This window comes from Liolophura sinensis, chromosome 6, assembly GCF_032854445.1.
Source record: "Liolophura sinensis isolate JHLJ2023 chromosome 6, CUHK_Ljap_v2, whole genome shotgun sequence".
NCBI lineage: Eukaryota > Metazoa > Mollusca > Polyplacophora > Chitonida > Chitonidae > Liolophura > Liolophura sinensis.
Window position 1 is genome coordinate 3375118 of NC_088300.1, and position 27211 is coordinate 3402328.

A 27211-nucleotide genomic window follows, 5' to 3' on the forward strand; every position below is an offset into this window, starting at 1 on the left:
TTACATGTATGAAGCCTTCACTCTATCCTTAAACATTCACCACAGATATTACAGGTACATGTATGAAGCCTTCACATTATCCTTAAACATTCACCACAGATATTACATGTACATGTATGAAGCCTTCACATTATCCTTAAACATTAACCACAGATATTACATGTACATGTATGAAGCCTTCACATTATCCTTAAACATTCACCACAGATATTACAGGTACATGTATGAAGCCTTCACAGTATCCTTAAACATTCACCACAGATATTACATGTACATGTATGAAGCCTTCACACTATCCTTAAACATTTGCCACAGATATTACATGTACATGTATGAAGCCTTCACACTATCCTTAAACATTCACCACAGATATTACATGTACATGTATGAAGCCTTCACAGTATCCTTAAACATTCACCACAGATAATACAGGTACATGTATGAAGCCTTCACACTATCCTTAAACATTCGCCACAGATATTACATGTACATGTATGAAGCCTTCACATTATCCTTAAACATTCGCCACAGGTATTACATGTACACGTCTGAAGCCTTCACATTATCCTTAAACATTCACCACAGATATTACATGTACATGTATGAAGCCTTCACAGTATCCTTAAACATTCACCACAGATATTACAGGTACATGTATGAAGCCTTCACACTATCCTTAAACATTCGCCACAGATATTACATGTACATGTATGAAGCCTTCACATTATCCTTAAACATTCACCACAGGTATTACATGTACACGTCTGAAGCCTTCACATTATCCTTAAACATTCACCACAGATATTACATGTACATGTATGAAGCCTTCACACTATCCTTAAACATTCACCACAGATATTACAGGTACATGTATGAAGCCTTCACATTATCCTTAAACATTCGCCACAGATATTACATGTACATGTATGAAGCCTTCACATTATCCTTAAACATTCACCACAGGTATTACATGTACACGTCTGAAGCCTTCACATTATCCTTAAACATTCACCACAGATATTACATGTACATGTATGAAGCCTTCACACTATCCTTAAACATTCACCACAGATATTACAGGTACATGTATGAAGCCTTCACACTATCCTTAAACATTCGCCACAGATATTACATGTACATGTATGAAGCCTTCACATTATCCTTAAACATTCACCACAGATATTACAGTACAGTACAAAATACCTAATGGAAAAGGTTGTCAATGTTTTTTAGATATCCATATGGACATACGTTTTACACATACATGTGCACATCTTTGGATACCTTAATGTGGATGTACACTGTATGTACTGCTTTTTATATGAACTAGGTTTGATCAAAAATCAGATGTAGTTTCTATATATACATATACATATATATATATATATATATATATATTCAACACTTAGGGAACAAATATACAAATATACATGTACACACAGCCAGCAACATCAAAAACCGACAGAGCATAGTGGTAGATGACAGGTTAGGTTCCACCTATCGTTGTAGTTTGGGAAGCTGCTTGAGAATAAGCAGAGTGGCTTAGTTAAGAAAGACATTAAAGAGCCGCGTTAAACATTTATAAGCAGAGCTTGTTGCAGGATTAAGACAGTGACAGTAATTTAGTTGATGAGGAGAAATGTCACATTAACCAATGAGCATGCCTACAAAACGAACCAATGGAAAACGAGAGGCAAGCGACTTCATATCAGCCTGTCCCACAGGGGTAATTTTTTTTTTTATCTGGCCAAGGAAATAAAATCCAGTGAAAATGATGTCAGCTTGCAAAGAAACAGTTGAGCCTCTGGATAGCTGATTGATTTGGTTGATTGGTGTGTAACACAGTAGTCAAGAGTATCTCACTTATACGCTGGAAGTCAATTTCATTGATGGAGAAGCTGGAGTGTCCAAGTATAAAACCACTGGACTTTGGCATGTATAATTAATAACACTATCTCTAACACCATTGAAGAAAACCAGCCAAGCTTGAGCAACTGTCATGTTCCCAGTTAAATGTGGACCCACAACCTGTAATGATCTCATTAAAGAGTTTTACCTGTGATGGTGTGACCTAAATGTGAGAGTGACCAGACACAGGTGTTAATGGCCATTGTTGGCTGCTCCTGCGAGAAGGAAGGGTGGGAACACATAGCTAGACTTAAGTGATTGCTGGACCAGTGTCAATCTCATTCTTGGTACCTCAGACAATAGGTATTAATCTCCGTTCTAGCTTCCAACATGTTACAGCAAAGCTCCACAAGTAACTAATAGATGTGACACACTTCTGAATTGTGGCCAAGTCAACTAATGTCAGCACACTCAACCACATGAAAGGATGGAATTTCATGAAAAACTTGTGAAGTGCAACGTATGCTACGTACACAATTTTTTCACAAATCTGAATTTTAGCACACTTATATACCAGATGAATGTATGGGTAATATTGCTCAAACACCTACACTTTTGACAATCCATCTGCCATTAGCTTGAGTCCATAATTATAGACAAAGTTTGAAAATATAAATTAAAAGACTCAAGAGTCCAAAATGTATTGTTTGGGTTACAAGAGGGAAATTCACAGAAATAATGTGTCTAGATGAACATTCCTCCAGCATGTCAAAATATTCACTATGTCTGTGGTCAAGTTTATTCAGGATTTAGTGTACCTGGACAAATGCTGAAAGAATAATTCCAGAGAAACACAAAGAATTCATGACTTTTCCAGCAGATTATCTAAGACTGTGCCATTTTTGAAATGGCAAAAATAAATGTAATAAACTGAGTGCAAGCTTTACTTCTTAACCAGCCATATATTAAAAGTCAAACAATGAGCTTGACATGTAAGTCAATGGACTTGACAAGAAGGTCAAACAATGGGCTTGGCATGTAAGTCAATGGACTTGACAAGAAGGTCAAACAATGGGTTTGGCATGACTATTGAAAGCAGAAGCTTTCCATGTACAGGCCATGCCTGTCTCCTGGAATAAGTTAATGACACTCCTTGTGTGTTACAAATGCATCATGGTCAAGACTACCATGCAGAGAATGTACAGGTTAGCACACACAACGTCCCGTCTGGCCGGCCCCAACCTCATGTGGCATTCTTACACAGCCATCAATCTTTCTATCACACTCCAGGCTTTACTGGCTCTGGATTAACAATAACCTTAGTCAATCATTTATCCCATGATTATCTGCATGGCAGTTTAGACCATGGGGCCAAGAAACAACAACCTCCAAATTAATGCTAGCTTCTCTCAACTGTTGATGTATTTCAGGATAACAAAGTTTAGCAGCCAGTTAGTTCTACTACTTCTCCGCACACAACTCTTCTTCAGCAGAAACAAGACAATGCAATGACCATTAATATGAAGAAAGGATAGCACAACAAGGAGCAATGACAGTGTGATGACAGCTAGCTGGCAAATGATCACACCTAACTGGTCAAGTACTGTCTCTTGACCATTTTAACTTCTGTTAGTGTTTTCATTCTAACTCTTCATATAAATGGTTAAATACATGTAGCAGCAAACCACAGGCCCCCTAGCACCATGCTTTAAGCAGAATTATGTAATACTAGTTTAATACTCAGCTAAAAGCAGCCCTTGATCCACACACCAAAGCAGTGACAACACAACCGGACTGAATACAAGTTATGTACCAAGGTTCTGGTCACCTCTCGGATGACGAAGCCAAATGCTATGCTATGCATCAATGTATGCATTTATTACACTGTTTCACCAATGAAATCAGTGCTGAATGGAGAAAAATTCAGTGTCTCATGGTCAACGTTATACACACAGAAATAAATCCATTACACACGGATTGCAGGACATACACTGCACTGTCAGAATGCTATCAGGGTAATGATATCTTTACATGTAATTACCAGCCTGTCTTAATATGGTTCCAGTATGGCTGACTGTAGCTATTGTTCATGACACCTGTGAACATTCTAATATAGTATATTAGACGACATTCTCAGAAATGAAATGCTTGAAAAAATGTATTCTACAATCAGAAAAGATAAACTTGATTTTGCACATCACTCATAATAATGTCTTCATTCAAATGCAATGTATACACTGCCGACAAGTCAATTTGCCGACAATATATGCACAAGCAAATGTTAAACAGCCATATACATTTATTCTTCATACCGTCAACATTTAGCGTTCTGAGAAATTAATGCCTCAATGCTTTTGTGTTCAACAACTAACAGTTTTCATTCAATGTTCATGGTCTGAATCCCATTGATTCACACAATAGTAGACCGTGTGTTAGTGAATGGTGGGAAGCCCAAGTCTGCGAGGATACAATGTGAGCTTTGACACCTGGCAGATCTGTCGGAAGGTAAGGTAAACTATGTAATTGATTGATTGTGCCTGCCCTGAGAGCTGATGGAGCACCAAGTAAACATACAGTCTCAACCTCTAAGTATCTCAAATGAGGACAGGTAGGCCCAAAGCAGAGTATTAATTAATGCAGAACAGCATGGCAGTGGACACTAGTCCTGGCCACAAAGTAGGGACTCTTATTACTGACCATCAGAAAAAGAAAATATAAAGGCTAGGTATGAAATAAAAAACAAAACAGGTGGATTCCAGTTAAAAGGGGCAGACTTATGGAGACATAAGTACAGAGTTTAATGATGAATGATCCTGCCCTATGCCCCTGCTTCCCATATGAATATGATCTGCATAATTGATGAGGCTGGCGCCTGCACAATGATAGCCAAATCCTATCCACTTAAGTCATTAGGACATCAGCTGCATTGTACTGGTGAATTACAACGTAGTCAAGCTCAGATACCCAGGTTATCATCACTGCTAATCTTGAAGGGATAAGCCAAATGTTTGCCTAACGGAATCTCTGTTTAAGTTGTACTCCCTAGGGTAACAACATCACAGGAGACATTGCTTCATATTAGTAAAAAGCTAAGTCTTCAAGCCAGTACAATGTAATGAATGCTATCATTCAGATCACGTACATGTATTCCTATAACAACATGCACATGTATAGGAAAAACAGAAGACAATGCCTCAACAATACACAAGCGGGGAGCGGGGAATCACTGAGCGGGGAAAAAAATGCAAAATAACCAAAATAACATTTATGCCAATTTCCCTCACCGGTAGAAACCTTAGTTACATGTAATATCTGCATATATCAATCAATTAGAGTTAATGGTTTCTGTAATTTTTGCATCATACAAATATATGTAATGTCAGGTTTCGGTCATATAAAATTAATTCAGTTCATGCAAATCTTTTAAAGTTACAAAGTCTGAGATAAAAACAAAAAAAAATTTTAGTAGTAAACAAAGTAGTGAAAAGGTGCTTTTACTTCTCGAGTGGCATCGTCGATATCTAGTTGTAACTGCCCTGCCTCAGTAATGGGCACCTGGTTTTTCGCTTCAGCATTTGATACGACCGAACCTTTCCGGAGACTGGCATCATTCATGTAGGTGAAACTTTGTCACGTGTGAGCACAGTAGCTGAGGCCTTGGGCCAGCGTTTCACAATGACAGTCCACCCCAAGAAGCACAGAAACAATGACAATGACAAAGACAATGTTCCTAATGGAACGTTAGTACACTAAGGATCACAACCCTCTACTTTTGACAGGCAATATGGACCTGTGGTTGGAGTATGACAGATGAGCAGTCAGAATTGTCACAGACATCAAGCTTGATAATTAACTAACGGATCACTGTATCCTGCATAAATCCACCATTAACACCTATTGACAAAGGCCGAGGCAGTATCACATCATAAACACATCCACCACTACTCCATATAACAGTCAGACTTTACTGGAGTGCTTAGAGAGCTCTTCCTAGGTACCCTACTCCAGTATTGACTTGTCAGCCACAGCGGCTGTACCAGCAACTCTGATCCTCCTCTTGTTTCTGGTCGTCTTTGCCCGAAGGCTAAGGCTTCGTCAGTGCAAATGTCGGCCTATCGGATGCTCACTTGGGTTCCCTGCAGTCCACAGTGTCTCGTTGGTGGCCCGGCTGAGAGAGAACTGGGTGCACACTCGCAGAGCATCCGCTCAATAAGTCTGATCAATTATTAATACCCAATGTCGGTTTTGCGGCTGTACATCCTGACTATAGGAGATATTACTGATATCACACTCATGTAGTTGACTGTCATAATTAAACCAATCAACAGTTTCATTTCCATCTGCTTTGTCTCAAATCTGGCCAATAATGACAGCAATGGGACCTTGGAGTTTAAGCCCGTACGTTCCAACAAAGGAGAGGTACCTGCATGACACCTAACCAAATGCACAGGTAAAGTTAAGACTAAATGAGAAATGGTTGTGTTTATGTCAAGCATACATGATTGCAATGGCAATTTCCTAAGATCAAATATATCACCATATGTTACAACACAAAAATACAACAAAAGAAGATTTCACAACATCTCAAATTTTCCCTCCTTTGTGTAAATATTGACATTTGGCATTTCTGTACAAAATTGTATTTTGCTCTTGGAAACAACAGTACGTGCAACTGCACGTATATGTATATAATGTGATTATGAAGGTATCAGGTGTCATTACACATTGTTCAACTTCGAGAACCAAACCTTCATTGTAACACTGAATTAAAACGACACGATTCAAGGCCTCAGTGCAACTTCAGTCTCACCATTCACTTAAAGAACAGAATGATAAAGGGCCACAAAGTGCAGACATTTCGACCCATACACTCAATGTACTTTTTACAAGACAGAATTTACATGGGCATAATGAAAAGGTTTCTTCAGTGAACCCACATGAGCGTAAACCTAACGAGGGATCTTGTTTGACGGACAAGACAGTATCTGGAGTACACATCTACAAGCACCACAGAGATGGGTTCTCTTAATTTAGAAGCACTTCAGTGAGATAAATGCTAAGCTGTTCTTACTGCCAGCCCCACCCTGCTAATTTACTAGATATTGAATTAGCATAAGCTTGGCATGCGGTAAGGTGGAACCTTGTATTGACTCAGACATGGAACAAAACATGCAGCATTACTCGACATGGGTCTGCTCAGAGCAACTGGAAGCTTGGAACAATAGGTGAGCCGCTGGTCGAATCTGCTATCTTATTTCAATTGATGCAGAAAATGCCATGTAAAACACATTGCTGAAGACACTGAAAATCAAGCCTGTTTCCATCTGGCTCGTGTTTGGCTGGTGAAGTGCTATTCAATAAACTCAAACAAATAATGAAATACAAGCCTTGTACATGGATTGACTCACAAAGTAATCAATCAAATGACTGGCAAAACATTTATCCACCTGATAACTGTAGATGGACCAAAAGCTATATTTTGGTTTTTATACATGTATTCCTGTTCTGTGCTTGTTCATTTCATTACTCACTTACTGGGATAAATACAGTATACAGACTAGAAAGCTATAACTACTTATTAACAGGTGAACACTTCAAGAATACTAGCTTTGGTATGCTAAATTGGCAACTGAAGCAATCTGAAGCATTGTAATTATGATGTTATGATAAGGTGACACCACAATTCTTCAGTATTTCACGGGTGCTCCAACACTAAAATATCTGATCACTAAAAAAATAAAAATGCACCTTTATATTGGTATGATCTTGATATTTTTATGTTTTGCCAGTTTTTCAAGGCTTTCTGATCAGGTACATATGACATCAAAAATTGCTGGGATAGTTCACATTTCCCACAAATTAGACGACTAAGTTTTATTTTTATTTTTATAACCTCTGCCGACACTGAAAAAAATGACTGCCTGTAAAACAACAGATTAAATTGGTGTGGGCTAAACCTTCAGGAAAGGCAATAAGAAGTACCAGGGGTTAAGTGCGCCATGCCTTTATGGGTTGTACATATGCACATATAACCACAAAAAATATTGTAGTATGATGCACATGTATCTGTAGTACAGAAGAGGACATGATACCCTAAAGGCTTATGGTGGAAACAATGTAATTTCCCTCCTGGCTTTCAATCAGGATGGATTGAAATATTGAGAGTGCTTCTTTATGTACTGCGTGTGCTGTAGCTGACCACTTTCATGAGTTTTAAGAAACTCTCCATATCTGGCTCAACAGTATTAAAGCCAAAGACTTTATAATCAAATGTCTTCAGTTACAACTCAAAGTCTCAACCTTTTTCCTCTTGTGTCAAGAAATGCATTCGATAAAATGAATTGCTTTCTTCTAGAAAAAATCTCAATAAAAACCTGAATTTGATGTGTCTCCCAGAGGGTAGGTTTCTTGTTTGAGTTCTAGGTCTGTAACAACTGAGATTCAGACAAAATCAGTGGAAATGACACATGAATTGAGTGCTAGATATGACATCCATGCTATGGTGATATTGGTACATAGGGTGAAATTTGCCAGACTCTCAGACAGGGAGTTTGAAAGTGTCTGGTAGAAATGAAGCCATTAAACTCTGCCATTAGCAAGGGCCTAACTGCCTTAGCCATGCTAGTGTCAATAAAACATGAATATGACAAGGAATATTTCCTTCAGAGCTCTTATCCAGTATGTTTGATCAAAACAGAGAAACAGATCTATTGGGACTAGCTAGGGACCATATTGGTAAACTTGATTTCATTAAATGGAGGCAAAATGCATTCGTGGACCCAAGTCTGTCCTTGACAGATCTTTGTGTGGCACCAGAGGGGGCGTGGCAGTGGCGGGGAGACCGTCTGATTACATCAGTCGTTGCCACGCTCAACCTATCAAGCAACTGAATGGAAGGAAGATCCTAACAGAGTTTGTCATATTGAAAATGTGTTACAGCAACTCTTCACGAAGATAGATACTTTTGAGCGTAAGCTTACAGGGACGTTCCTCTTAAGCCCCCATGTCCATTCATGTAATAGATACTCATGCTGACGCCAGCAGCTTTCACTGATATCCTATAAAACTAAAAAAAGAACTAAAAAAAAACCCTGATGGAGTCTCATCTGACAGATTTCTGTGGCTTAATAAAGGATTTCTTCAGCTAGACAGATGCTTCCTCTAGACCAATGTCATTTCCTCGTGCATCAAGCTCTCAATTCATGCTCAGACAATAGAATATCTGATATATCTATAGCCCCTGAAGGTACACAGGCCTACTTTGTGTAGTGAGGCCATGCGGATACCAGCAGGACATTCTAAATGACAGGTATAAGTGTCCAGACTTTCCGTTTTATATGCAGAACCCGGCATCCTGGAACACTATTCATTCAATAGGACTTAAAACCCAATATTCTAATGTAAAAAGAAAAAAAATGCTACCGGTACAAATCTACACATTGTGATCAGTTTGCATCTTAAATCTAAACCATCAGGTTGTATGATTCATTGTATGGGGTTGAATGCCACATTGACAGTATTCAGTCATTGTCATGATGCAGGTTGTATAAGTAGAACAACATTTGGCAAATATTTATCAGATGTATAAGTTTAAATAATGATGACAGTTTTTATTTTCATTACCTCTTCCAAGGTGAAAAAAAAACAAAACAAAACTAAATAACTAAATTGCCTGCAAAACAAAAATCAATTTGGCACGGGATAATATGACAAAGCTAAAGGTTATCTCCAGCACTAAATACCATGGCAACTGTAATGACAAGATGAATATTAAAGCACATACAGGTAGACATATGTAAACTGATCCTTTTCTCGTAAACAAAAAATAGCGATGGTTAGCAAGATATTAAAATTTTAAAATGAACACCTCTATGGCTGTTGTGTGATGTCATTTGGAGAAACCTGTTGTGTGGTGTTTTTATACAATACCTGTGTGGTATATAAAACTGTCTGACATTTAGAGTCCTTATAAATACCCTAGGGTATACGTCATTTAGTGTTTTTTTGCCAACCATGTTTTCCAAGTCTTGCTTACACTATACAAGTACTATCCCTGTGTTGGTTAGCAATATGTATATATCTTCAAAACACTACTTTTCTTGTGTATGTAGCCATTCAGAAAACCTCATTTAAAACTGTTTTATCAAACTACCATGTGTCCTTGTACATCTGTTCTACAAGCAGGAGTCCATAAAAAAGACAACACATGAGAGCCCTGCGAATCCCAGGTAAACCCTTCCTGGAGTCCAAAGTTAAGACTGGACATTAAGCCGATGCCAGCCTAAAGTCTACTTTACCCCCTAACTTTCCAGAACTGAATACAAAGCAGATGTGATTTATTGGTTTGTCATCAACCTGCCATTCATCAAAATCGCCTGAGACTGCCAGTTGGCAGTTTGCCAAGCTTTGGTTTGCCAACACCAGCCAGGTTAGCTAATACAATGTCTTTGATTTGGGCAGATTTCTTCACTCCGTCTCTACTCTTTGACAGACGAAGTACATGTATATCACCAATTCCAGACATACCAGAACCCAATGACAGACATCAAGTTCATCATCAAATGGATAGCCAATCACAGGTAGCCTTTCATCCCACTCAGACTTTAATGGTATTGACATGTTAGAGGTCAGGTTTAAAATATACATGGAGAAACTGCTTCGCACAATTTGACTGCCATTCAGTACTACTTACAGGGTCAATTTGCCCAGTGTTCTACTCTGAATTTGAAACAGCCCTGTCACACAACAAGATATTCAACTACAACAACAACTCTTTCTTCTGAACTGAGACAGAATATTTTTTGCATAGTGAAATGACAAGAAATATCCATCTCTCACGAGTAACAAAGTAAAGTAGATAAAGCTATTTAATAACTGTATTGTTTATACCATCTTAATGAACTTGTATTCTATTGTTTACAGATAAGGAACAGAACCAAATACAAGTTTAAGGTGCAGAACAAAACAGATACAAGGATATAGGCATACAAGGATACAGGCATACAAGGATACGGGCATACAAAACTGGCATCTTACACATGATGTCGACTGCTACAAGAAAAGACCTAAACTCTTAACTATACATTCACAGTATATAGCCATTTATTTATTTGATTGTGGTTTAACATGATATATACTCAAGAGTATTTCTCTTCCAGGATGACGGTCTATTTTATCACATGGGTGGAGGAAATAGGAGTGCCTGGGGTAAACCAGGCAACCCTTGGCAACTTATAGATGAACTTTTCTGCCTCATGTGATGTACAAATATGCACACCATATTGTTGGAAAATAAGTGGTATTCAACGAACGTTAAGACTGCGGACACGGAGACATATTGACTAACAGTGTCCACAGGATATAACTATCTTATGAACGCAGACGCTCTTTGCCCCATGTTTCACCCAAGTGGGTTATCCTGTAACGCTGGCCAGTCTCAGACAGTTCGCGCTCTTGTACCTGCAGCCCAGGTTTAAATGGCAAACAAATAATTAATGAAAGACCAGGTTCGTTACTTCTACAAACCAGACATCCAGAAATAAGCAGGAAATCCCTGGACAAAAGCAGTAATTATATGTAGTCTGGATCTTATCTTTGCTTTAAGATTCAAGACATGCTGGAGGAAAACAATGCCTGGATCCTATGATTTAAACTACCCCCCCCCCCCAAAAAAAAAACAAAACAAAACAAAAAAAAAAACAGGGCAATTCTTCTCCATGTCACCTTATGTCACTGTAATGGTAGTCTTTTGTTTATTTTTTCATCGCTGGGTTATTGTCAGTTTGGATTAGGAGCCAGATCAACATTGCATATCTCTAGATATTGCTTTTAAAGCCCATCAACCAGGAAGAAATTTCTCTCTGACTTCCTTCTGAAATTGTTTTTAAAAGGCTATGACAAATTACAACATGCATGTAGATGTACTCTACAATGAAAAACTCGTACGCGGGAAGGTTCATACATGCGGGTGGTGGTGGGTTTCCTCCAGGCTCTGCCCAGCTTCCTCACACCATAATGCTGATTGCCGTAGTATAAGTGATATATTCTTGAGTATGATGTAAAACACCAATCAAATAAATACAATGAAATGAATAAAATTCAACGAAAAATCAGGGATGTCAATTTAGACATAAATTCAGCCATTCATCACACTTTTAATATCTGAATATACCATTCTGGTCCAAAACTCCCATTTTTTCATGTAGTTAAAGAAACATTGTGTGATAAACATGTTTCAATAGTGGATATCAATGCATGAATTTCTAAAAAGCATGATAACTGATTATAAACCGAATTCATGGATATGGCAAAATGTGATTGCAAGAAACCAGGCCCAACTCAACAAAGTCCACCACTGCATTGCTGTCGAAAACTTTGCAATTGTGAGCATATTAGAAGATTCACTTTCAGTCCGAGTTAATGTCGACTGCAACTTACGGAATATGTGATTGCCATGTGACCTGTTTAGTGACAATGCACCACAGTAACCAACTGGGCCCAAGCATGTGCAGTTGGTAATCTGTGTAGATCATCTAGAACCAGAGGATCTTCTCTTGATGCTTGAAGCTGCTTTGTGATGCCACGACCCCAGTGGCCCAGAGTTGTAATGTCAATCTATGCTCGAATGAGTTTTTTCCCCAATGGAAATTACTATTTGAAACAAGAAGACATCTACATGTTATCCTTATATTATTACAAGGTTAATTTCAAGTCTTTCCCTGACCTTTCAACTTCCCGCTATCCTTGGGAGAATTTTAACAAATGTACTGATAACCCAATATTACAATAAAAATGTTTGGGGAAGAGTAATATGTTTAATGTTTGCCCACAAATAGTTATTACAAAAGAAGTAAAAACCAACAGCCTACACAGCTTTAGCCTAAATTTACTTATTTAGGGCAGATTTCCCATTACCAATGTAAGATTAATTAACTTGTCAACACCCCACAAGACCTTTGTCAACTGAATCCTACTGACCTCATTTGTAACCTTGTTTTATTTTAGTATCATTCCACACCTGCTGGGTGTCTTATTCGCTTGCATGACTGAACACATTACCTTATAATACAGGTAGTCAACAAGTAAATAATTTATAGTTATGCTTTGTCCTTAACTGAAATGAACCGAGACAGCATCTGAGACATTTTATCATTGAGACTCCCAAAACCAGCTTGGAGGAGAAAACAGAATATTATCACTCAGAGCAGGAAAAGAAAACACACATGCTCGTTTACATGTCATCAGAGAGCACTGAATGTAATGTTCAGTATACCATAAACACAAATCACTCCTATCTGATTTAAACTATTACTTTTGTACTATCTTGCAAGGCATAAAATATTCCACCTGGCTGACACAAAATAAGACTCCTTCTACAGGACACCTGTCTACAAAATAACACCACTTGTTCCAAAGTGAACAGAACTGAATTTCACCAGAACACCTGACCCCCCATTAGTCATCACTGGTACTGCTGCTGTGGATGTCCCTCACCATAGCAAATAGTGACTGACACAGACTGTTAATTGCTAGCTTTGAAGTTGTTAATAAATTTTCAATAGTTATTACTATTCATTCAGCATTTACATGTATATAGAATCATTAACATGAATACTGTCGATAATTTTATTCACTTTACATGTATTTACTTTACTTTTTGCTCGTTATCACTACATGAGCTTATTTCTTTTTTCAAGATTGGAACATCAGGCCTTCTACAAATACCTAAAAGTACAGGTATGTTATACTAATATAGGGGTGTCCATGGCCGAGGTGGTTAGCACAGCAGCGTGGCGCAAAGACCCAGGGGCCTCTCACCAATGCTGTCGCTGTGAGTTCAAGTCCAGCTCATGCTGGCATCCTCTCAGGCTGTATGTGGGAAGGTCTTGCAGCCACCTACGGATGGTCGTGCGTCTCCCCGCTGGCTCTGCCCAGTTTCCTCACATAACGCTTTGAAATAACTTCTAGGCAGGCTCAAATTTCACAAATGTTCTTTAACAGGCTTTACTGTAAGAAATTACTGATATGCTACAGATTGGAGAGAGATACACATGCTGTAACGTTTCAACCAACTTCAAAATAAACAGGATTCTCTTGACTTTGTGATATCATTCAAAGCAGGTGTATGACAAGAATAATGTGCAAACACTTAAAACATTTATGTTATGCCTAAATTTATGAGAGACAATATAAGGCTTCTTCTTTTTTTACTTGCCCTTACAGTGATAACTGAAGGAATTATCATCACTAAATGAAATCTTAGGCATTTACCCTTAAGCAACACTCAAATTTTCAAACTTAGAGACAAACAATCCACTGACCAGTACATTGTTGACATATCAATTGTAACACGCTACAAAATTAACTGTTTTACACGGCATCTGTAAACGATACTAGTTCCCATCCTGGTTGTTTTTTTCTTGATATGCTGCTTGTGTGACATGACATTTTATGTCATACCTTAAAATGTGAGAGTAAGGATCAATTTCATTCCCTAAAACTCACCCTAAATTAGCCTCATCAAGCAGACATTAATATGCACAATTTCGCTTTAACTGCTCAAAAATAAACTAAATATGGTGCTTACATATAATCAGCAGAATTCGTGATATCCCAATAACTACACTGTACACTAATTTTGAGACTATTCACTGAATGGGCAAGTACATCACAGAAAAAGACCTACATCTTGATTGAACTGGATTAATTCATTATACATGGTATTTAATTTGCTGAACGGACAATATATGCCCTTCTTGGATACACACTGTGTTGTGTACACAGTCTGAGAATGACTGGGCTAGCAGATTAGAGTATGTATGCTTGGGATTCATACTTGTCAGTCATATGATGACGAGGAGTCACTGGGTGTGTCTACATATACTGTGTCTTCTTGTATCAGGCCGAATCCACGCCAACAAAGTGCTGCCGCCACTGAAATATCATGCTAAAGACACCAGACATGACACCTCACCCAGTCGCATTATACTGACACTGGGCCTACCAGTCCTGTTTCCTTGCTATAAACTCCCACCGCTGAGCACCAAGCGACGCATCAGCAAGTACCATTTTTAAAGTCTTTGGTATGACCCAACGAGGGTTTGATCCTGGGCCTCCTGTCTTTGAGGCGGACACTCTAACCATTAGGGCACCAAAAAGGTCTACACTGGAGTAAAAAATTTCAGAATGGAAAGATGACACATCCCTATCTCACACCAGAATCTTAGGTATTGCAGTTGAACAATTTCAGATTCTACTCCAAGCATTTCCATGCACGGAAAGTGTACTTTATAAACATGTACATGTATGTGTTTGTAAGCGTAAAAGACCAGTACATATATGGATACCCTAACTCTTCTAACATATGGGACAGATATTAGTAGTGTTGAAAGCAGAATATTACATTTCTTTACAAGCCTTTTGGAAAAGTATAGATATGTTGTTCATTAGATGGTCTAACCATGTGAGAAAAAAAAATATTCCTACTAGAATTATATATATATATATTGGGTAAAATGAGCATATCAGATGTCCTAAGTTTTCGAAGAAATAGGATATGCCTTCTTAGAAATAATTAACTTTACTGCCCTAAAAACACTGTAATTGCCCTAAAAACACTGTAATGATTACACTGGCTGCTGTATATAAATGTAAAACTGTAAAACTGCAAACTGTGTTATCAGCTCCATGCCAAAGTCACCAAACAATAACTAAATGCCTAACAGCTACTTGTAGTTCCTTACAATTAAAACCTTTTACACCTCTTCACAGAAGACAGGTCAAGATCCAAATTCCTTTGCAATGACCTTAATAGGCCTTCACAAACTATTCTGCTACCCAGTGGGCATTTAGTGTTATACAAGGAGCAAAAACGCAGACAGCTATCTGGCTTTCTTAGTAAACACACCAACCCCTAACACCCACATATCCTGCTACATAATCAAGCTTCACATATTAACCACCATAAATTGTTAACCTTGAGACTAATAACTTCTCAGTGTACATTTCTTAACAACACACTGTTCCTCCAGGCATTTTTCTCAGATACAGTCATTTACATGTAAATGCCTTTACGTATTGGCCTAACTACAATATGTCAAATACGCACAAGTTTGTTCCTTCTAAGGTTGGGATAGGCTTTCTCAAATCAATGTTACTTCAATATTTAAACCCTTAACTAATTCAACCACCTACAAAATACATGTTTTGACATACATATATACATATATATATACTACTATATGTAATTTGGGCAGGTTGTTTTCTGCCTGCCATGATGACTCCAAGTGCCCTTTCTTTTATGACAAGCCTTCAAATATGCAGCCAGACATGGACACTGTCTGGTACAAACACGGCTTGCATGTATGTAAGCCTCCACTTTGTTGATGCCGTCATTCTGTCCGGTAGAAACTGAGAGGCCCATAAAAAGACGAGATATTCAGTTGTGTAACTGTCTCTATCTACTCCTGATCACACTTTCATGCCCTCATTTCAACGAAAACACATTCAACTGTCAGTAGTACCATTTTGTACAAGAAATTGTAGAGCTAACCTTTCCAAAACATTCTCAGGCAAATGGCAAATATAGCACTATACACTGTCAATTTCCATTACACACTTACACCTTTTTACCATAAATTAGGTCATTATGAATTGAACAGAGATGATGTCTTGGTTGCCATTCACTATCCTAGTAGAATGCAGTGTTTTACAGGGTCAAAACACAGTTAATCTATTACAGTACATGGAGGTGACATCATAGCTGGCACTGCTTGTAGCTGTCCCCAAGCTGTGTGTGCTTGGTCAGTGCTTGGTCAGTCAGTGATTTAGCTGTGTCAATTACCGGAAGCCGTAATATTGCATAAGTGTCAAATCAGCAGAATTATAAGAAATCCCCATATTAAGCAGCATTTAGAAGTTTATTCACTTAGGGAGAAAAAGTAAGGCAAGAAATCTATAGAAGCAAGGATTTTATTATACATTCCTACTTTTTTATTTGTAGGTGATTTGGACTTAGTATCTCCCTGAAAACCAGATAAAAGTTTTCCAGTACAAAATTTTAAATGTCAGGCACAAAGTCATTACTACCTGACACTCCTTAAGTCATTGCTACCTGACACTCAAATAGTGATTTGCAGGCTTGTTACGATGGATTTTAATTTTAAACATGTTCTCAAATATGTCTTCTGTTTTCACCTGAAAGTAATACTTGATAATCCTGATCAAATTTAATAAGGATTTAGTGTAATTAATTTTTCAGGTAAAGATGAGTTATGTTATACTGGAAAATCTGCAAAACCATTAGCAGTCCATATGAATGGTTTATCAGCATGAGAGCAGCTTCCTCGTCAGTGTTCTGTGGGCAGAATTTTACCCTTAGTCTGACCTTATTCGCTCAATCATAAAGAAGGTTTGGAGGTTCCCTGCAGAATGGCAAGTGGGCGGACAGATCTCGGAGGGGCTGGCTGATGGGCATTACTAGAGAATGGAGCGAGAATTTCACCATAAATGTGGACAGAGAGCTCCATTGAAGCCCGGAGAGAACTAATTAACCCTCTCACTTGATTCTTCTGACACCAGAGTTAGGTTTAACACAGGAAACAGGGCTACACTGCTACTACGCCACATTATATATAATTCATATTCATCTAAACAAGCTCTAATCCTGCCAGTGGATCAGCTCCGGGTCTCATTTTTATAACATTCACAATTAAAAAAGTCCAAGACACTTTAACAGCCGCAGATCTGCGGATTACAGCCACTGTTTTTATCGGCAGTCTTACCACCCATCAAATACAAAGTCATTTGCAGAAAGTATTCAGTTTTCATCATGATTTTCCGCTCAAAAGCCTTGAGGGTCAAATGTCACGATATAATATCTTTTCACAAAACATCATTCTTTATAATATATAAAAAGATATAATATATGTGAATGTATCCTCTGAAATGCCACTAAAACTTCTTTAGAACTTTCAGTAAACAAAGTTCTTATATTTTTAAAAAATTCTGCAAATAATTCTGATAATGACTGAAACAAAAAAAATTATGATGACATAAGTCTTATGTCAATATAGTGATATAAAACATTTCACAACACCAATGCCATGTAAAGTCAGGCAGTTCTTAAACATGTACACAAGCTTACTGCACAGCACAGTCTTATAGTGCTCTATGTACACAAGCTTACTGCAGTTTAGTCTCATAGTGCTCTATGTACACAAGCTTAATGCACAGTTTAGTCTCATAGTGCTCTATGTACACAAGCTTAATGCACAGTTTAGTCTCATAGTGCTCTATGTACACAAGCTTAATGCACAGTTTAGTCTCATATTGCTCTATGTACACAAGCTTAATGCACAGTTTAGTCTCATAGTGCTCTATTAAACACTGCAGCAATATACATGGTTAGAGCGACATCTAGGATAGCCACTGATGGAGAAGAGCAGGACAGACAATGGCACAATGCCAAATATTGATGGGGGGAATAACACACTTGAGGTGACTTTCCTGTAACAATACTGTACATTATAACTGGTCAGCTAGGCCTTCCATCAGAAAACTGTAACCCTAAAACCTGCATTTCACCACCCCTATTCCAATAGTGCCACTGCCAAAGTTTCCTGGATCTTTATTGCTTCTTATAGAAGCAGTCAAATAATTCAATACCAGTACCTAAGAATATTCATGGGATAATGCCATACATAGCGTTAGGGAGGCCGCGTACAATTGGCCGAAATTGCACTCTGCATCTCGAGGGAACCATACGTTGCTTGTGCAGATAGCTCAATGGCTTCAATCTGTCTCTCCGCTAAGGTCAATGGCAATTGTGGAGCTATGTCACAACAGGGGTGACGGACAGCCCTTTACAATTACCGGTATATGTAGTATATTTTGTAAACATTATCATATCAAAATTTCTTGAAAGTGCACCACTTTATGTAGCATGGCCTCGTGGAAGCACAGATATTGTAAATGACTAAAATGGTGTAACCAATTTTCCAAGAATTTTTCACTTATACCAGGGAGGCCAATTTGATGGGTTTTCCCAAACCAGCTTCATGCAAGACCACACAAGAAAACATCAACCAAGATTCTAAGAGCCATAAAAGCATGGAAATCTTCAATAACCCAAGTCTGATCATGTGACTGAATCCACATCTCTTTTGACCTGGCAACTTTAAGGCAAGTACTTTTACAGTTGAACCTTGGGAAGCTAGGAAGATATATTTTAATAACTTGTGGGAAGCCCAGAAACTGTTAATACAGGTACATGTAGTGATCGCTCTTCTTCTAAGGCCACAAGAGTCATAATGAGCAGCAGATTAGTTCATGTTGGCCTGCTAACTTGTACTTTGGGATCAGAGTCCTTCTACCAGTCTATGATCCACAATACCAATGGTCTGTATTGTAGTTATGTTTGACAGGTCAGCTGCCACTGCATGTTATGCCCACTATAATGCCATCTCTCAGTCACGAATTTATGCCAGTTATTACCATCAGGTAATAGCCTACCCCCACTAAGTATTCCTGCAAAGGATTGGACAGTGCAATGACTAAGGTTCACCACAATTCTATTTTAGTGTTGGTGTACATTACAGTTGGATAAATGAATTTGGTGTACATTACAGTTGGATAAATGAATTTGGTGTACATTACAGTTAGATAAATGAATTTGGTGTACATTACAGTTGGATAAATGAATTTGGTGTACATTACAGTTGGATAAATGAATTTGGTGTACATTACAGTGAAACAAATGAATCTAGTGTACATTACAGTCAGACAAATTAGCTAACCTAAGGATATACATGCATGAAAGTCACTAACCATATAACTGATCTATTTCACAAAACGTACATCACAGTACACGTGTAATGTATACAGCTGTGTATTCTATCTACCTCTCAGTAGACATCCACAATAGATTCCTCGAGCTAACAAACAGTGATCATAGAGAAAATGGCGTGCAGATAAAAATGAAAGTCAAATTAAACAAAAATAAAAAAATTAGTAAACGCTCCTTGATGCAGATGTACAACGGAGAAAACTCTTTATTGGTAAATCACCAGTTTTTTGTTAGTTTTGATATGACTTGACTGGGAGCCCACAAGTCTTCCATGAAACCTACCAAAAAGAATCCTCATTGTGACCAAGCATCACAAAAGATGAAATTGTATGTAGTTAAATCTAGAAATTCCCTGTTAAAGGCTGAAATTGAACCAGGACCTCTTATGCCAGAGGATAAGAGTAGCTTTTTCTTTCATGGTTGTTAGATAATTAGACATTGCTCCATGATTTCATTAAAAGAGACATCTGTCATCTTTTGTCATCATGACTGTTCCTTCACATGTCACAGACTGATTAATCTGCTACAAGTAAAATAATATTTCTACCAGTACTTTTTGCAAACAGCTATTCCATGATCTTTTTTTTTAATCAATAAAACCATTAAGTGAAATATTTTGCAATGACATAATAATGACATGTTATCTGGATAAATGGGTAAATGCCAACAAAATAATTCTCTGGTCAAGTTCCAAACTGTTGTGATTGAAAACCATTAACATACATGGCAATCAGCATAAAAACTATTCTCTACACGTTTTTAAAATAAAATCACACATACATGTATCTGCAAGAAAAAAAAATAAACTAAAATAACATGGTCTCACATTCAATAGATCCTGAATCAATCCTATTCGACAACACAAAGACAGATAACTCTATATCTCATGTGCTCAAGAGTTGTGTCCCCTGCATTTACAGAGTTTGCCAATAAAGCTTCAGCACTGATAATTTTCATTTCCCTATTTTAAATCTGCTGCAGTTTTGCAACTCACTCACCCTTCAAACATAATTGTGAAAAACGCTGTGATATATGTATCATGTCTGTTAACTCAAGCACTTTTCATATTTGCCACAGAAATTTTATGAAGAGTAACAGTCAGGTAACTCTGAATAATGTCATGATGCCATTTAGGTCCATATTTCGGTTTTATACAAAACTATTTTCAAGAGTGAGTGAGTGAGTGCTTAGGGTTCAATTTCGTACTTAACAATTTTTCAGTCAAATGATGACAGAGTCCTTAGAGTATATATATGTGTAATGTGCCTCGTTGCTGCAGGGTGGATTTACAATGCTCTTTTATTTAGTGCTGCCTCACTAAAATGACTTAATGAAGGCAAGTGAGCCATCCCACCCATGCCATTATACTAATACTGGTCAACCAGTCATTACACTATCCACTTAATGCTAAACGCCAACCAAAGATACAACTCCTCTTTAAGATCTTAGGTATGACTTGACCCAGGATTGACCCTGAATCTACCTCCCACGAAGCAGGTGCCCTATCCACTGAGTCATCGGGGCAGATCCATTTTGAAGACATCAGAAAACTAATCTTTCAGAGGACTTAATTGTTTTAATATAAAAATCTGTATTTATAACGTCATTCCCCATAGTTCTGCTCAATTTCCTCACATCAAACTACTGGCCACCCTCTTATCAGTGCAATATTCATGAGTACAGAGTAAAACACCAGTGAAATAAATAAACAAACAAACATATACTTTTTGACAGACAATTCATCAGTCCAAACACAACAGTGCTGTAAAACAGTACAAACTGGAATAGAACAGATGACTTCATAAGTCCAGTTCTTTTTCCTAAGAATACACTGATAGGAATAGCCAGCAAGGAAACACTAACAGGAATAGCCAGATAGCAATAGCCAGTATGAAAATACTGGCAGGAATAGCCAGATAGCAATATAGATAGGAACAGCCAGCATGGAAACACTGACAGAAATAGCCAGATAGCAAAACCTGCATGGAAACACTGACAGGAATAGGCAGACAGCAGTAACCAGCATGGAAACACTGACAGGAATACCCAGATAGCAATAGCCCGCATGGAAACATGTCAGGAATAGCCTGATAGCAATAGCCAGATAGCACTAGCCAGCATAGCAACACTGACAGGAATAGCCAGATAGCAATAGCCAGATTACAATAGCCAGCATGAAAACACTGACAGGAAAAGCCAGCATGAAAACACTGACAGGAATAGCCAGCATGAAAACACTGACAGGAAAAGCCAGCATGGAAACACTGACAGGAATAGCCAGCATGAAAACACTGACAGGAAAAGCCAGCATGGAAACACTGACAGGAAAAGCCAGCATGGAAACACTGACAGGAATAGCCAGCATGGAAACACTGACAGGAATAGTCAGCATGGAAACACTGACAGGAATAGTCAGCATGGAAACACTGACAGGAAAAGCCAGCATGGAAACACTGACAGGAATAGTCAGCATGGAAACACTGACAGGAAAAGCCAGCATGAAAACACTGACAGGAAAAACCAGCATGGAAACACTGACAGGAATAGTCAGCATGGAAACACTGACAGGAAAAGCCAGCATGGAAACACTGACAGGAAAAGCCAGCATGGAAACACTGACAGGAATAGCCAGCATGGAAACACTGACAGGAAAAGCCAGCATGGAAACACTGACAGGAATAGCCAGCATGGAAACACTGACAGGAATAGTCAGCATGGAAACACTGACAGGAAAAGCCAGCATGGAAACACTGACAGGAATAGCCAGCATGGAAACACTGACAGGAATAGCCAGCATGGAAACACTGACAGGAAAAGCCAGCATGAAAACACTGACAGGAAAAGCCAGCATGGAAACACTGACAGGAATAGCCAGCATGGAAACACTGACAGGAACAGTCAGCATGGAAACATTGACATACATGTACATGAACTTACCTCATCTGTGGTTTCATTCGCCTTCATCTGAATTTCCTGCAGCTCACGCCGCATGTCATCGTCAGTTGACATCCTGACAGGGTTTTCTGGGCTACAACCTTAAGATTTGAGACCACCCACCTTCTGAAACGAAAAAAAAAAAAAAGAAATAAGACACTTTTGTTAAAATCCACGGAATCAAGATTTGCACCATTTCATGGTTTATGGATCAGCACTAGCATGGTAAACCAGTAAAATCACAAAATATACTAGTACCATCTATTACAACTGCTAAAACTGGTAACACCCAATTCAAAAAGAGAAATTAGTCCAACACGTTTTAATACTGTGTTCATAAAAGGTCCATCCTTTGCCTGATCCAACATTACATTATTATTATTGACTTAACATGTCCATGAAGTTAGAGAGCTTCAAACACCTAAAATGTCATACATGTGTGTTTTAAAGTGGTATATAGCGATTTCAGTATGGACCATTCGTATGAATGTACACATTGTGGCTGGTTCAAAATTACATCGTTGACTTAACATGAAGGTAGATCAGTACGTGTTCATGTAATGTCTTTAAATGCCTTATTCCAAAGTTACACATATGACTTACACTGACATCATGCATAAAATATGCACTTTTCGTTCCCTGAAGATCACATGTGACAGTGCGATGTTGAAAATAGTATAACAAAGTCAAGCAACCTGTCTACATGATTGTATATTAATCATAATTATTTTTAATATTAAAAATATTACTTATACCTGTATAGCACAACAGAAGTGTTGGTGCTGACAGACCTGTGTTAATACAGAGATTAACACATTTATCTCTCTTTCTCTTCGACAACATAATTCAGTCTTAAGACTTAAAGACATTGTATAATTTTACCTGTATCCTTTGCACGTTGGTAAATCTCCATCAGAATCTGACCTATTGCAATAATGCCATGATAATTAGCTTTGTATACAGGAAATTCCAGGGCGTTTAGAAGCTTTGATAGGTTCTCAGCTAGAAATCAAATCTGGGAACCACCGTTCCAACAGGTAACAGGTAAACCAAGATTTCTGACCACACGTGATTGTGATTATAATACGAATGTAAAGGTACATATATTATATTGTATCAAAACAACCAACTGATTATCATGCTATTGAAAACATTTCTGCCACATGAAAATACCATCTCTATACACTGTAGAAACTGTATCAAGGTTTGTGCAACTGTGCAATATACACCTAGTTTGTTCAGACACAACACTTAATTCTGTCGGCTAACCATTCTATAGAAAGAATTCATCCATGAGGGATTTTTCATGAATAATAATGAGTACTGCGCTGAGACACATTATACATGCATATGTTATAAGGTTATAACAACAACGGCATGCCAGCAAAGTACACAGATCATAGCAGCTGATACATCTGGCTGAGCACAGTTCAATTAAGAACAGTGATATGTTGTCACAAATTTGTGACCATGGCCTCTGTGGCAAACTGAATAAGGTGCTAGTGCAACGCCATGACCCACGAGGCTCTCAAAAATGCGTGCTCTGTGAGTTAAAGTTCTTCTCATGCCGGTTTGTCAGCAACCTGCAGATGGTTGAGGATTTCCCCTCGGGTTCTGCCCGCTTTCCTCCCACCATACTGCTGACCACCGTTGTATCAGTGCAATATTCTTTGAGTACAGCGTAAAACACTAATCAAATATATAACTGCATAAATCAAATTTGTGCCTATAGCCTGAGTCAGTCTGGAAGATAATTCTTCTCATGATTTAAATACTCAGACAAACTGAAAATGAAACCTTCCTGTTTATCTATAGAGTGTATTAACTAGTGGTCTCAACTTGTGACAGTGCACTACAATACACCGACCCATTTGAAACTTCAAGTTCTTAATATGGGTCTCCCACTACCCTACTTTCTCCTGTTGGTTGGGACAGTTGCACAGACAGCACTAATGGCTGTGCTGTTGCTTTTGTATGTATGAATGTATGTATGCATCTTCTCTCTTCAAACTATGCAATGCTATATCTTGTTTTATATACTGATATATATTTTTGATTGGACTTTGAAGTACATGTTTCCTATATATTGTTTACTCTGTGAAGGCCATGGAGAAGAACAGTTTCATTGTAAACTGACCTAGCTACCTTTGATAAATAAAGAAATTATTATTATATACTGCAGTAAGTATCAAATTTAGCACACAAAGAACATATCCAAAGTTAGAAACATATTAACAAATTTGAACTAGAATACTTGAGTTTATTGAATTTCTTCACAAGTCAATAACATTCAGGGGTTTGACATACATGTACACAAGTATTAAGCTTGAACTCCAGCCAATAGTACTAGTAATAGGTATGTCAATATCACCCTCGAGACAATAGTACTAGTAATAGGTATGTCAATATCACCCTCGAGACAATAGTACTATTAATAGGTATGTCAATATCACCCTCGAGACAATAGTACTAGTAATAGGTATGTCAATATCACCCTCGAGACAATAGTACTAGTAATAGGTATGTCAATATCACCCTCGAGACAATAGTACTAGTAACATGTATGTCAATATCACCCTCGAGACAATAGTACTATTAATAGGTATGTCAATATCACCCTTGAGACAATAGTACTAGTAATAGGTATGTCAATATCACCCTCGAGATAATAGTACTAGTAATAGGTATGTCAATATCACCCTCGAGATAATAGTACTAGTAATAGGTATGTCAATATCACCCTCGGGATAATAGTACTAGTAATAGGTATGTCAATATCACCCTCGAGACAATAGTACTAGTAATAGGTATGTCAATATCACCCTCGAGACAATAGTACTAGTAATAGGTATGTCAATATCACCCTCGAGACAATAGTACTATTAATAGGTATGTCAATATCACCCTCGAGACAATAGTACTAGTAATAGGTATGTCAATATCACCCTCGAGACAATAGTACTAGTAATAGGTATGTCAATATCACCCTCGAGACAATAGTACTAGTAATAGGTACATGTATGTCAATACCACCCTCGAGATCCTTGAGATATGAAAATAAGTACTTATGAAATTTTCTATGAAATCACATAAACATTTTAACAAGTAAAATGCCTTTCCTGCAAGCCCTGATATTATCCTACTGTCACGACGTCCAGAGTGTACCACCACTGATGGTTCATTCAACTTTATAAATCACACAATGAGTCAAAAATGGCATGAATTTTATTCATATTCATCATTTATCATGTTTATTATTAAGTCATGTAAAAAGAGATAGACTACAATCTAAGGGGTGAAACAATTTTGAAAATGCTGACATGGCATATTTTATATCATCATGGTTACCAACACAAGTGATTCTGAAAACTGAATTGTAACAATAACATGGTAAACCTTACATGTACATACACACTGGATATCCTGTCCTTAGCTATCCATACACCTACCCTACACGTATGTAAGCTGCATTTACCTTAAAGTCATTAATTTCCTGAGTGACACTTAAGAACACGTTTTCAGTTTCAATTTAACAAGAACTTGCGCATGATTCTACCAAAAATGTCCAGCTGTATCGGTAGACACTTTGGCATTTAAAGTAGGAATTCCTGTGAATGGACAAAAATGCTGAGACGAGAAATGGGGAGAATAAGGTAGTGGCTATTAGGTGGGTATTAGCATGTGTTTATGCCAGACGATTTGCCTCAAGGCACAAATGAATAATACACAAGAGCTTACTTCTTCCTCTCTTCCCAACCCTCCAGCAGTGCGGTTTAGACCATGGCCAGTCACAGTCACAGTAACACCATTTAAATACACCTCATGTTTTATTTACAACGCAGCAATGTGGAAATACCTCCAGGATATTACTATCTCTCCTCCCTCTACAATCTCATGGACTGGTCTGTGCATTCTGACCTGTTGTTCTTACAATACATAAGTGTGTAGTACACCCATAATCAGATTGGGAAAAATCTATTTCTGAACAATGGGTAGTGAGATTTAGCTGATTTCTGCCATGTGCCAGTACATGTACTTCCACTTTCTGTAATTCTGACCTCTTATGTATGGGTACATATATTGTACATTTATATGCACTGATGATTAGCATTACTAACAGCAGATGTTACATGTCCACAGCAGATTAGCCAGTACATACACTGATCCCATGTATGTATGTATGTATACATGTACGTGTACAAAGAGGTCGACCGGGTAAATGAGTGAAAGAGTGAATGAATGATTAGGGCTTAACACCACACCAGCTAATAAAGGCTGGAGAAGTCAAGGCTGCATAGTGACTACTACGATATATCAAGGACATTTGCACTACAATGCAATTCATCTCATGTTCTAGGGGCCTCCGTGGCTCAGTTGGTTAGCGCACTAGCGCAGCATAATGACCCAGGAGTCTCTCACCAATGCGGTCGCTGTGAGTTCAAGTCCAGCTCTTGCTGGCTTCTGCTCCGGCCGTACATGGGAAGGTCAGGCAACAACCTACGGATGGTCATGGGTTTCCCCTCCGAGCTGTGCCTGGTTTCCTCCCACCATGACGCTGGCTGCTGTCGCATAAGTGAAATATTC

The 27211-nt window shown here is 38.1% G+C and overlaps 1 protein-coding gene across 7 annotated transcripts in view; it reads right to left on the reverse strand.

Annotated features, from left to right (window-relative positions):
* Window positions 1-27211, reverse strand: part of LOC135466593 (synaptosomal-associated protein 25-like) — an 86969-nt gene that overhangs the window by 51397 nt on the left and 8361 nt on the right. For 3 of the 7 annotated variants that reach the window (XM_064744162.1, XM_064744165.1, XM_064744164.1), the window contains exon 2: window positions 22631-22753. In XM_064744162.1, coding sequence (XP_064600232.1) covers window positions 22631-22702 — 72 coding nt within the window. In that variant the 5' untranslated portion in view covers window positions 22703-22753. Of the gene's footprint in view, window positions 1-5346; window positions 5532-22630; window positions 22754-27211 lie in introns of those variants that run through there. The other 4 variants (XM_064744163.1, XM_064744160.1, XM_064744158.1 and 1 more) reach the window with 4 other exon arrangements.